Source organism: Bubalus kerabau, chromosome 13 (assembly GCF_029407905.1).
Source record: "Bubalus kerabau isolate K-KA32 ecotype Philippines breed swamp buffalo chromosome 13, PCC_UOA_SB_1v2, whole genome shotgun sequence".
Lineage (NCBI taxonomy): Eukaryota > Metazoa > Chordata > Mammalia > Artiodactyla > Bovidae > Bubalus > Bubalus kerabau.
Genome location: NC_073636.1, coordinates 18,024,954 through 18,036,593, shown reverse-complemented (window position 1 = coordinate 18,036,593; position 11,640 = coordinate 18,024,954). Strand labels below are relative to the sequence as shown.

General features: G+C 40.3%; 1 protein-coding gene and 1 pseudogene across 2 annotated transcripts in view; one reads left to right on the top strand and one right to left on the bottom strand.

The window, feature by feature from the left end:
- Nucleotides 1–11,640, top strand: part of YME1L1 (YME1 like 1 ATPase) — a 30,308-nt gene that overhangs the window by 124 nt on the left and 18,544 nt on the right. Inside the window, exons 2-3 of one of the 2 annotated variants that reach the window (XM_055543619.1) lie at nt 6,681–6,812; nt 8,515–8,645. In XM_055543619.1, the coding sequence (XP_055399594.1) occupies nt 8,604–8,645 (42 nt within the window). In that variant the 5' untranslated portion in view covers nt 6,681–6,812; nt 8,515–8,603. Of the gene's footprint in view, nt 1–6; nt 862–6,680; nt 6,813–8,514; nt 8,646–11,640 lie in introns of those variants that run through there. The other variant, XM_055543618.1, reaches the window with a different exon arrangement.
- Nucleotides 3,788–4,290, bottom strand: LOC129626143 (cytosolic iron-sulfur assembly component 2A-like; annotated as a pseudogene).

Genomic DNA, 11,640 nt, shown 5'->3' with positions numbered 1-11,640 from the left:
GTTGACGGCGGCTGATTTACCTTATTCGCACTGACAGGGGACGGCACGACAGTTTTTGGCCGATGGGGAAAGGGACTTTGGGGGCTGTAATTTGAATAACCGGACTTGAAGAGTTTTTTATCCCGATCTCCAAAGGAGGCTGGTGGGGCCTGCACTTACCCCACCAGACTCCTTTGGGGCCTCTCACCCGCGGGAGAAATGTAAACCAGTTCGGTCTGGTCAGTGAATCCGTGACCAGTGAAATCATAGAATGTGGAGAAACTGGAAGCGCATGTGGAGAGCAGGAAGCGCATGCCTGGTCCTGTAATTTGACATTTTAACTGGGTGTAACTTGCCTATCTGGAACAGGAAGTTTTTTAATTATTGTGGGGAAGATAAAGAGCACTAAATTGCAGCAAAAGAGCTTATTATGGCTCAAGGCCCAGTCACAACAGGAGAATATGTCGGAAGTATTGATAAGAAAGCTGGAGGAAGATTTAATGGGGTGGATGCCGTTCCCCTTTAAAAAGAAAACGACAGCCAGAAAGCTTTGGGGGCTCCGGCGCGTGTATTATTTAATGTGAAAGGGAACTATTTCGGGGACGTCAGCTGCCCATGGTGGCGACCTCACCTGCCCCGGAAGTACTGGTGCGTTAGCGCCTTGCGTTCCGGGGCGGGTTGTCTGTCGTTGCAGCAGCTGTAGGTTGGGGAGGCCATTTTCCGCTTCTAGGAAGAGTGAGAGCGTGGAGAGAGAAAAGGAAGGGAAAAGAGGGCTCAGCGCCTCCCCGCCGGACCGGAGAAGAGGGACAGTTTTGGCAGGCGGGTGAGGTCGCTGACGGCCTGGAGAATATGTTTTCCCTGTCGAGCACCGTGCAGCCCCAGGTGGGTCCGGCATCCAGTTTATTTTTCTGTCCCAGTCCTGCTCCGGGCTGTTTGCCATTTGCGTTTCTTGGAAGCAGTTTCCCTTAAGAGGTCGTAGGAGGAAAGTGTTTAACCCAGTTGGAGTCTTGGTGTTGAGAAAAGATCGGGCGACGCTGAGTAAAAGGCTGACGAAGAACCCTAAGTATAGTACGAGCGTGATGGAGATCTTGGCTTACCGATTTGATTGCGTGGAATTTTTGCTGGAAATCCATCTGGCACTGTTTAGTGCTAAGCATTTCTGGGGTGGGGTTTGGGGAGTGGGTAGGGGGAAAGTCTACCATATCTGTAGAGGGAGCAAGTGATGTTTCTTTTCTGTCTTTCCCCCTCTTCAAAGACTGGTACTCACAACCCAGACTCTCTCTTTTTTAAATGGCATTTAACCCAGACATGCGAAGAAATTTGCAAGCTTCTATGAATGCTTTGTCTCTCTCTCTTTTTTTTTAATCTACAATAACTAATGCATATATTTTAAGTTATTACTTGGAGTTAAAATTTTGATTCAGCCTCCTTGTCATCTTTCCATTTATGAAGCAAAAGAGCAGAGAAAAAAGATTCCAAGGGTTTTTATTTTTAATTCTCTCAGGAGTTATCACCTGTGACTGTTTTGTTCTTAGTTCATTTAAAAACCATTTTTGATGGTAACTTTTTTTTTTGAGACTTCTTCACAGTTTTGCAAATAAACAGTTTTTGTATACATGCAGTTTTCAAAATATCTTTGACATTCTTTAGTTTTTCTTGGTTTAAGATTATAATTATGTCCCTTTGTGTAACCTCCACTAGCTTTTGTTTTGCTAGTACTCGTTGGGTTAAAAAAAAAAGTGGTAATTTATTTATAGGGCTTCAGTAATGTACTAGGTGGACAAAGAAAATATGGAACTTGAATCATGACGTGAAATAAAACATGAGTAGGAGTTTGCCACGTGAATAGACAGGAACAGATAGACAGAACATCTGGAGGTTCTGAGATGTGACAAGCCTAGCTGATTGGAGGAACAAAAATAAGGCCAGTGTGGCTAGAGCCTGGTTGGCGATTAAAGGGCCAATGACAGAAAGGAGGTTGGAAAGAGGACTTGACATATCATACAGAGAGTTATAATACGGGACTTTGAATTTCATTTACAATTTTTTGGAAACCACTGAATTCTTTTAAACATGTTAAGGAGTGACATGATCAGATTTACAAAACAGTCTCTTACAGAGTAATACTGGCTTCTTGCTGTGTGGAGAATGTGGAAGAACAAGAGTGGAGGTGTTTTCAGATTAAGGATGTTATTGCAGTAATCCAGAGAGGGGCTAATGCACTGCTAAGGGGTGACAGTGTTTATGAAAAGGAGGGTATGAGATTTATTTTGAAAAAAGAATAGAATTTCATCAGGGATGATGGAAAAAGATGTTTCTGGTTTGATCAGCTGGCTGCAAAAAGGTGTTACTAGTGTCTGGTGGAGTCCTGCCAATCACTTGAAACAAAATTTGACTTGGTCTGCTGAATATTAAACCTTATGGAACCTGCAGGAAGTTGGTATCAAGTGTGCATGTATGCTAAGTTGCTTCAGTCATGTCTGACTCTTTGCAACCCCATGGACTGTAGCCCGCCAGGCTCCTCTGTCCATGAAATTCTCCAGGCATGAATCCGGGAGTGGGTTGACATGCCCTCCTCCGGGGGATATTCCCAGCCTAGTAATTGAACCAGTGACTCCTGCGTCTTCCTGCATTGCAGGTGGATTCTTCACCACTGAGCCACCGGGAAAGCCCATGGTATCAAGAAGATCCCATATTAGGAGAATTTATCATTGTTAAGTGGAGTTAGTGGTGTGTGATGTTGGTAGAGATAGTGAAGGAGCTGTATGTACTATAGGCAGTCCTAACTGGGCCACGTAGGACTCTTAGGCATTTTTTTTACCGTGGAAGATAGTAACATTTAGTCACTCAGTCTCGTCTGATTCTTTTGAAACCCCATGGGCTGTAGCCCGCCAAGTTCCCCTGTCCATGGGATTTTTCAGGCAAGAATACTGGAGTGGGTTGCCATTTCCTTTTCCAGGAGATCTTCCTGACTCAGGGATCGAACCTGCATCTTCTGCATTGGCAGGTGGGTTCTTTACCCCTGCGCCACCAGGGAAGCCCAGAACACAATTTGTATTTCCTGGTTGCTTAATTGGTTTAATACAGTTGAATTTAAATTGTATGACAGAGGGTCAAGTTTTTCATTGAGAAGAGATCAGACCATGTTTTAGCAATTTAAATTCTTTTTTTTTAACAAGAATCATGTCTATTTTATTTATTTTACAGAGTGATTTAGATTTAATACATTTGGGCATGGTAAATATTTGACATGAAAAGCAGGTATATCATAATAGGGATCAGAAAAATAGCAACTCATCTTACACATAATAACTAAAAATATTTTTCTGGCTGATCATTTAAGTGTTACAAATCCTGAGAATGTTGGACACTGAACAGACTTAGGTTGCTGCTCCTGCTGCTAAGTCGCTTCAGTCATGTCCGACTCTGTGCGACCCCATAGACGGCAGCCCACCAGGCTCCCTCGTCCCTGGGATTCTCCAGGCAAGAACACTGGAGTGGGTTGCCATTTCCTTCTCCAATGCATAAAAGTGAAAAGTCAAAGTGAAGTCGCTAAGTCGTGTCCAACTCTTAGCGACCCCATGGACTGTAGCCTACCAGGCTCCTCTGTCCATGGGATTTTCCAGGCAAGAGTACTGGAGTGGGGTGCCATTGCCTTCTCCCAGACTTAGGTTACTACCTTATAATTAAGTCTTGCTTGGAAATCATCCTTTAAAAAAATGCTCTGAGGTACAAATCACCTATGTATTAAACATGAATCTTCTACATTTTACAAAGAGTTTAAACAAATATATCAAATGATTACTGTTTAGTGGCTCTTAAAACAGCTCTTAGGGGCAAGGAGACACTGTTTCACGATTTCCCATTAAGTTGGGTTTCTCCATTGCAGCCGCCACTAGCTCTTTGTCATTTATCTGTTTGTTCATAACTTCCTCTGTTGAGTGGTTTCCTTCAGAAATTTAGATTTCCAAAATATATTTAAACGGTAAACACCATTGAAGTTTTACTCTTAAGCACAGCCCATTAAGAGTTGCTGAAGAGGCATGAGGTACTGTTGGCGTGAACCTTATAATGACCAAATAGTCGTCTTCATTTATCTCTTCAACCTCCACACAACTTTCTGTTACCACTTCCATTTCTTCTAAAGTATTGGGCTTCTCTGGGTCCCGGAGAGTTTAAATCAGGTCATAAACTTCTAGCTCTTTTCTCTTCCATGATGTGGGGTTGCTGGTCCGCTCCCCACTCAGAGAGATCTGAGAGCTACAGGACTCTGCTCAGTGTCCAGGAGAGCAGTCCAGACACTTGCCCCATTCTTACATTCCACCCGAGCCAGTCTGAGCAGCGAGCCTCAGGATTTATCAACTGCCTGGTCTTCAAATGAGCCAAGATAAGCCTAAAGGTCCAGGGAAGCAGATAATAGGTGGGACCAGATGGATTGTTCCAGAAGACCTAGGGAAACAGCAGTTTAAATTCTTTACTGAATGAGAAGAAATATAAGTAAGTAAAATAAAACTTTTTAAAGGTAGAGGCAGAAAATATGTATCTTAATTTGATTCCTGCAGCTTTAAAAGAGCTTATCATTTCTTACTGACTCTTAATAATACACCCTCATTGCCAAAAATGCTGAAAAGAAAAAATACAAAATAATAAAGATCACCCATAATTCCACCACTCCAAGAGACTGCATTTTAGAATAACTTCTTTCATCCGTTTAACTCTATACAAATATGTGTATGCATACTAGTCATTTATTCATGACTGCACTGGGTCTTTATTGCTGTGCTTGGGCTTTCTTTACTTGGAGCGAGCGAGGCCTTCCCTTGTTGAGGAGCACAGACTCGAGCGTTTGGGCTCAGTAGTTGTGGAGTACTGGTCTAGTTGCCTGTGGCTTGTGGAATCTTCCCAGACCAGGGATCAAACCACTGGACCACCAGGAAAGTTCTGTATGCGTAATTTAAAAAAAAAGTTACATAAAGTTTTATAGCTTGCTTTTTTCATATAACAATATTATGATTTTACTTCTGTATCAGTAACCATGCGATGAAAAATCTTTAAGTGGAACCTGAAGTCAGATGATCTGGGTTAGAATCGTTCCTCTAATATTATACTTTCTTGCTGAATGACTTGGAACATGACGTTGAATCTAATTTCTTGCTCTCTTCATCAGTTAAATAGAAGTAACTAACATGTTTGTCTCTTACGAGGATTAAATGAGATAGTTAAGTAAAGCATATAGTATAAAACTTGTCATATAGTAAGAGCCCATTTAGTTTATTCATTTTCTCAACAAATGTTTATTGAGCAACTACTGTGTACGTTATTGTTGCACTGGGATACAGTATTGAATGAAATAGAGAAAGTTAGAGAAAAATAAAATCTAAGGTGTGTAAGTATTATGTAAAAACACTTTATAGTAAATGTATAAACAAAAAAGAAAAATATTAAAATACAGGAAAGAAATCCCTTGTGACATGAAACTTATGTTCCAATGGGAGAATGTGGTATAATAAATAAAAATATTTGGTCTTTGTTCCCAGTTCTTGGCACAGAGCTCCTGAAGCCCTTGAAATTTCCTGTGTGATAGGCGTGTTTTTATTCTTAAAGCCCCTGCTTGGATCACCCACCAGGATTTATGCTAATAAGGGGACTTAGGTTGAGGTGTCTAGTAAACAATATATAGATAAACAAGTAAATATATAAAGTGTGTTAGATAACATAAATGTCAAGAAGGAAAAATAGAGCAGAAGAAGGCAGTAAGGAATATTTCTTAGGAGAGGGTTGTTTAGTAGGTTGGCCAGGGAAAAGACACATGAAAAGGTTGCTTTTGAGTTAAGTACTGAAGGAAGCATGAGCGCAGACTCTGTGACTAACTGGAGAGGTGGAAATACACAGCAGTGCAGAATCCTTGAGTGAGAGCCTGCCAGGCATGCTCCAGGAACAACGAGGGGGCTGAGGGGGCGGGAGCAGAGAGACTGAAGGGGAACTTAATAGTGGATCAGGTCACAGAAGTGAGAGCGAGCCAGGGCATCATCATTGTCAGGACATCAACTCTTACTGTGAGAAAAGCCATTGGAGAGTTTTGAGCGGAAGAGTGATGAGATCTGACTGGCTTTAATAGAGGCGATTCAGGGAGAGAAGTTAAGTTGCTGTTTTTAAAAATCCACATACCAACAAAAAAAAAATCCACTTAGAGATGCTGGTGGCTCAGAATAGGGTGGGGTGGTGTAGTAGGGAAGTTGAAAATTACAAAATTCTGGATATATGCTTGCTTGTTTTATGTCTGTGAGATATTTCATTTTTGTTGTGGTATTGTTTATTTAGCCACTCCCCTATTCTTGGACATTTCTAGCTTTCTATAAATTTTAAAATACTTTGATGAAAATTGTCATCTAGGCATATGCAAGTATAGATTATTACTTAACAGATTATTTCCTTGGAATAAATCCCTCAGAGTTAGGTTGCTACAACAATGAAATATATGTATTTTTAGTACTTTTGCTGTATATAGCCCCAATGCTATCCTGAAAGTTAGTAGTTTTCAACCAGCAATAATCCGAGTATTTACAATTTTTAATGTATAGTTTTGATAAACAATGTATGTTTAACTTTGTACAATCCCCAGTTCTGACAATAAAAAGTTTTTTTGTTGCTGTTTTTATTCTAAAAAGCACTGCTGATGTTCAGCTTTTATCTTTTTTTAGGTTACAGTTCCTCTGAGTCATCTCATCAATGCCTTCCATTCACCGAAAAACACACCAGTTTCTGTCAGTGCATCCATTTCGCAAAACCAGCATCGAGATGTAGTGTCTGAGCACGAGGTCCCCAGCAATGAGGTAAGAGTTTTTACCCTGGATGTGTGAGAAAGCTTTTTTGGTTTGCTGCTGCTGCTGCTAAGTCGCTTCAGTTGTGTCCGACTCTGTGCGACCCCAGAGACGGCAGCCCACCCATCCCTGTGATTCTCCAGGCAGGAACACTGGAGTGGGTTGCCATTTCCTTCTCCAGTGCATGAAAGTGAAAAGTGAAAGTGAAGTCGCGCAGTCGTGTCTGACTCTTAGCGACCCCATGGACTGCAGCCCACCAGGCTCCTCCGTCCATGGGATTTTCCAGGCAGGAGTACTGGAGTGGGGTGCCATTGCCTTTTGGTTTAGTACATTGTAAACATGCCTGAAATAACTTTCTATGTTTAGGCATTTGTAGCAGGGTGACTTCTGTCTTCAGCTTAATCTCTGTTGCAGGATTAAAGACATCTAATTCCGGCTTTGTTGTATGTGTAGAATATTACTTTGTCCTATTTTTAACATTTATCTTATAAAAAATTTCGCATGGCAATGTATTCGTATTCACTTCTATGTTACTACTTGTGTGATACCATTTCAGTATTCTTTTGTATTGCTTCAGTGGTAGCAGGGATCCCACAGTTAACTCCACAACTGCCCCACAAGTCTCAGGGAAGACAGAAGAGCAAGAGGTTATTATATGCTGCCTTATAGAAGCTTTCAGTGTAATTGAACAGTTGAAACACAGATACCTGAAAATGAAATGTATTAGCTATGAAACTGTGTTTTGAGTATTCAGAGAATTGTAAAATCATCGTGGTCTGGTATATACCAAATTGCTAATCTAGGAACTTGTGTTTACAAGACTTGTTACTAAGATAGTTGCTTGTAGCTCAGAATACATTTTTCATAGTAGACAGTATAATATGTGGCTAAGTTTCACAGAAGCCTCTTTAGCCCGTAAATGGCTTATATCCTTAGTCCTCATTTGAAGGACCGTGGCAGAGGATGGTATATGTTGTTCAGTCACTAAGTTGTGTCCAGCTCTATGCAAACCGATGAACTGCAGCAAGCCAGACTTCTCTGTCCATCACTGTTTCCCTGAGTTTGCTCAGACTCATGTCCATTGAGTCAGTGATGCCATCCAACCACCTCATCCTCTGTTGCCCCCTTCTCTTACCCTCTGTTTTTCCCAGCATCAGGGTCTTTTCCAGTGACCAGTTCTTCGCATCAGGTGACCAAAGTATTGGAGCTTTAGCTTCAGCATCAATCCTTCCAACGAATACTCAGGATTGATTTCCTTTAGGATTGACTAGTTTGATCTCCTTGCAGTCCAAAGGACTCTCAAGAGTCTTCTCCAGCACCGCAGTTTGAAAGCATCAGTTCTTTGGTGCTCAGCCTTCATTATGGTCCAACTCTCACATCCATACATGACTACTGGAAAAACCATCGCTTTGACTACACGGACCTTTGTCAGCAAAGTGATGTCTCTGCTTTTCCTAACACTGTCTAGGTTTGACATAGCTGTTCTTCCAAGGAGCAAGCGTCTTTTAATTTTGTGGTTGCAGTCACCATCTGCATTGATTTTGGAGCTCAAGAAAATGAAATCTGACAGTATTTCCATATTTGCTTTTGGTGGGAGTGGGATGAGGGGATGGTTGTGAAGTAAGTCTTGAAATACAATTTTATGTAGGTGAAAAATTTGTCTTTATGTTTCCTTTTATACTATCTGCCAAATTCCTTTTGCATCTTTCTTTAGGTGGTCCGTTCTTGTTTTGTGACACCCTTCTCAGTTACAGTCTGAGAGAGCTTTCCCAATGATATGACTGCGTGTGTCAAAATTGCTACATGCAGCACTATGTTCATTTCAGAAATTTTGGAAAATATTATGTAAGTGGGAGAAATTAATGTTTGATCCTACTTCTCCTTTTCTCCCTTGTACTTTTATATTTTATAATCGTTGGATCATACTGTATATGCATATTAAGATTTTTCCTTCATCATTTAATAGTCTTATGAACTTGTTATACCATACGTTAGTTTTTATGACTTCAGACTGTTCATTTTATGGTCTGTTGTTGGGTACTGTTCCCAGTTTTTTCTGCTATAAACAGCACCACTTGTACTTTCCATGGTACTAAATACTTGACTGTTTCATTAAGTGAAATGGCTAGATCAGTGGTGAAGTACATTTTAGCTTAAACAGTAACTAAATTCTAGAAGCCAAAGTTGAGCTTAAGACTGATGGTTTCAGATACGGAATTGGTGTCTTATCCTCTGCTTTACCCTCATTAGTCCTGTGGTTTATCACTGATGACTGCTTGTTATTTTTTCACAAACATTTCCATTTTTCTTAAGCATCCTTCCTCATCTCTACTCTCACCTCCTTTGTTCTGCGATGCCTTTGCTTTCATCAAGTCTTACTCATCCAGACATCCACTTCACAATACAAGCAAAAAAACTTTCTTTTTAACTTCCTTCTAAGCTGTCTGACTTCTGTGCCTTTTGCTTTCAGACTTATGAAAAAAAGTAGTATTCTGAACTTAATCGTTGCTTTTATTTATACCATCTCCCATTGTAGTTTGGCTATTACTTTTACCATTTTGTAGGCTTGGTGTATTTTGTTGGTGTCCTTAGCAGTAAATACAGGCATTTTAAAAAATCTGCAACTTTTTCAACTTTTCCTTAAGAATACCCACTGTTTTCAGTGTACTCAGAAATTGAGTGATACTGCATTGATTTTTTTTTTTTTCCTCTTTCTGTTTTGCTGGACTTCTTTTTATTGCCAGCCTTTTAAATAGTGGATGCATTTACCTGTAATCTAATTTTCATTCTCCACAGTCTCCCAGATTATCTGTTTTAATGTCTATATATTTCTATGTGCTGATAACTCCCACATCTACCTTCAACTCTATAAAGTATCTCTAAAGTTTTAAAATAGTCATCTGGTGACTTATTAAAATACCCTCTGGACAGACTTCAAGGACCTCAAAATAAAGATGTCTAAAACTGAACTACTTCTTCAGATTCCAGTGTATTTGATCTTACAGTGGTTTTAGCACCTCTTTGTCAGTCTGGGTCCAACCAAGAGAGAGAGACCACATAGTCATTTGAACAGTGCAAGTTTAATAAACAGAATAAGTATTTTTAGTTGACTATTTTAAAAACATGGTCTTACATGGGATTGGCATAACTAGGGATTGGCTAGTAATAAGTAAAGAGAACTCGAAATATATAGGACTTGCAGATTCAAGGAGCAGCTAGTACTCCCAGGACTGAGCTACCCACGAAGAGTTCTCCACCCTTGGGCTGAGGTTCTGAGGTTGCTGGAGAGGGTATGGTCTTGGCTCACTAAAGGGCATAGAAGTCGCTGGTGCTGTACAATCTGAACCTGATGGAAATCTGCCACCTGGGTACCAGGAGAAGCTGTTTGTGGGAAAGCTGCCAAGTACTGTTGGCAGCTGTGCACACAGGAGCCAGGCTTCAGAGAAGCTGCAGGAGCCAGATGCTGGAGAAACCGTGGGTGTTGCACCCAGGAGCCTGTTGAGTGAACTTAATACGTGGCCTGAACCAGGAACAGAAACTGCTCCTACGAAGTCTCTCCAGTGCCCTCTACTGACAACTTAATGTTCTGGCCAACAAAGGAAGACTATTTAAAGGGACCCAGATACATGATTGTGGAGCCAGAGAGAGGACCAAGAGATGCCGAGAGACAGCAGATCGATAACCAGCGCATCCGTCCAGAACCCCCTCCCTCATAATCCTGTACTTCACCGGTTTCTTCAGATGTCTGTTGTCTGCCACTTGGTATTTGCATCCCTCTTAGGGCTCAGTTCAGGTTCATGCCTTTTTTCTCTTGTTATATCAGCCTTCTTTTCTCCAGCTTATCATCTTTATCTTCTGTCTTCTTCCTCTAAAACAAAACTAATGATATTAGGTATAGAATTAGATTCAAACACAGCTCCTCACAATTTGGCCATAGCCCTTCTTTCTAGTGCTTTCTTCAGTCACTGAACTTGACTGCATCTCAAACATTCCAGGCCCTCTGATGACTTTTTGTTTGTCCTCTTCCCCGAGGTTTCTTCCCTGAAGTTTCCCCATCATTTGTGAATTAAGTGTTAATTCTGGGAAACCTTATCTGACTTAGGAAATTGGTTGTTCTGTGTTCTGTTACCACTTTAAAAAAAATACCTCTATAAGAGGAGTTACCATGTAGTATGGTAATTATCATACTCATATGTACTTTATTTCTCTTTGTGTTCCTAGGACCTGATACCCAATAAGTAAGGTGAATAATCTTCTTAGTTAAAAATCTGCGTTTCTTTTTGTATTGTAAATAGATTTTTTGGTTTCCCCATTTTAGAAGGTAAAATATCTTTGTAGCTTTTAAATATTGTAGTCCTTCTGGTTCCATTATAATAATGTGCCTTATATTGTACAGTTTTTATTACCTTAAAAAGCACTTATTAAATATTTCATTCTGACTTTAATTGTCTTACTGTATATATTAGGCTATGTAGATGGGCAAGGCATGATCTCATCCGTTGATCCATACTATCCTGTTGTGAAATAATCAGGATATATTTTATAATCATTTTCCTAACGAGGAAAGGAATTCTAAGAATGTGAAGGACTTGTTACAAAGCTTATAATGGTCTAGCACCTGAACATCAATCCGGAGCTATGTAATCCAGGGATCTGACTACATCAGTCATAAAAAGTTGATACTTTACTTGTTTTGTTTAGTTTTACTTCTCTTACTGAAGTTTTTTGTTCAAGCTGGTTTCAGAAAAGGCAGAGGAACCAGAGATCAAATTGCCAACATCCGCTGGATCATCGAAAAAGCAAGAGAGTTCCAGAAAAACATCTATTTCTGCTTTATTGA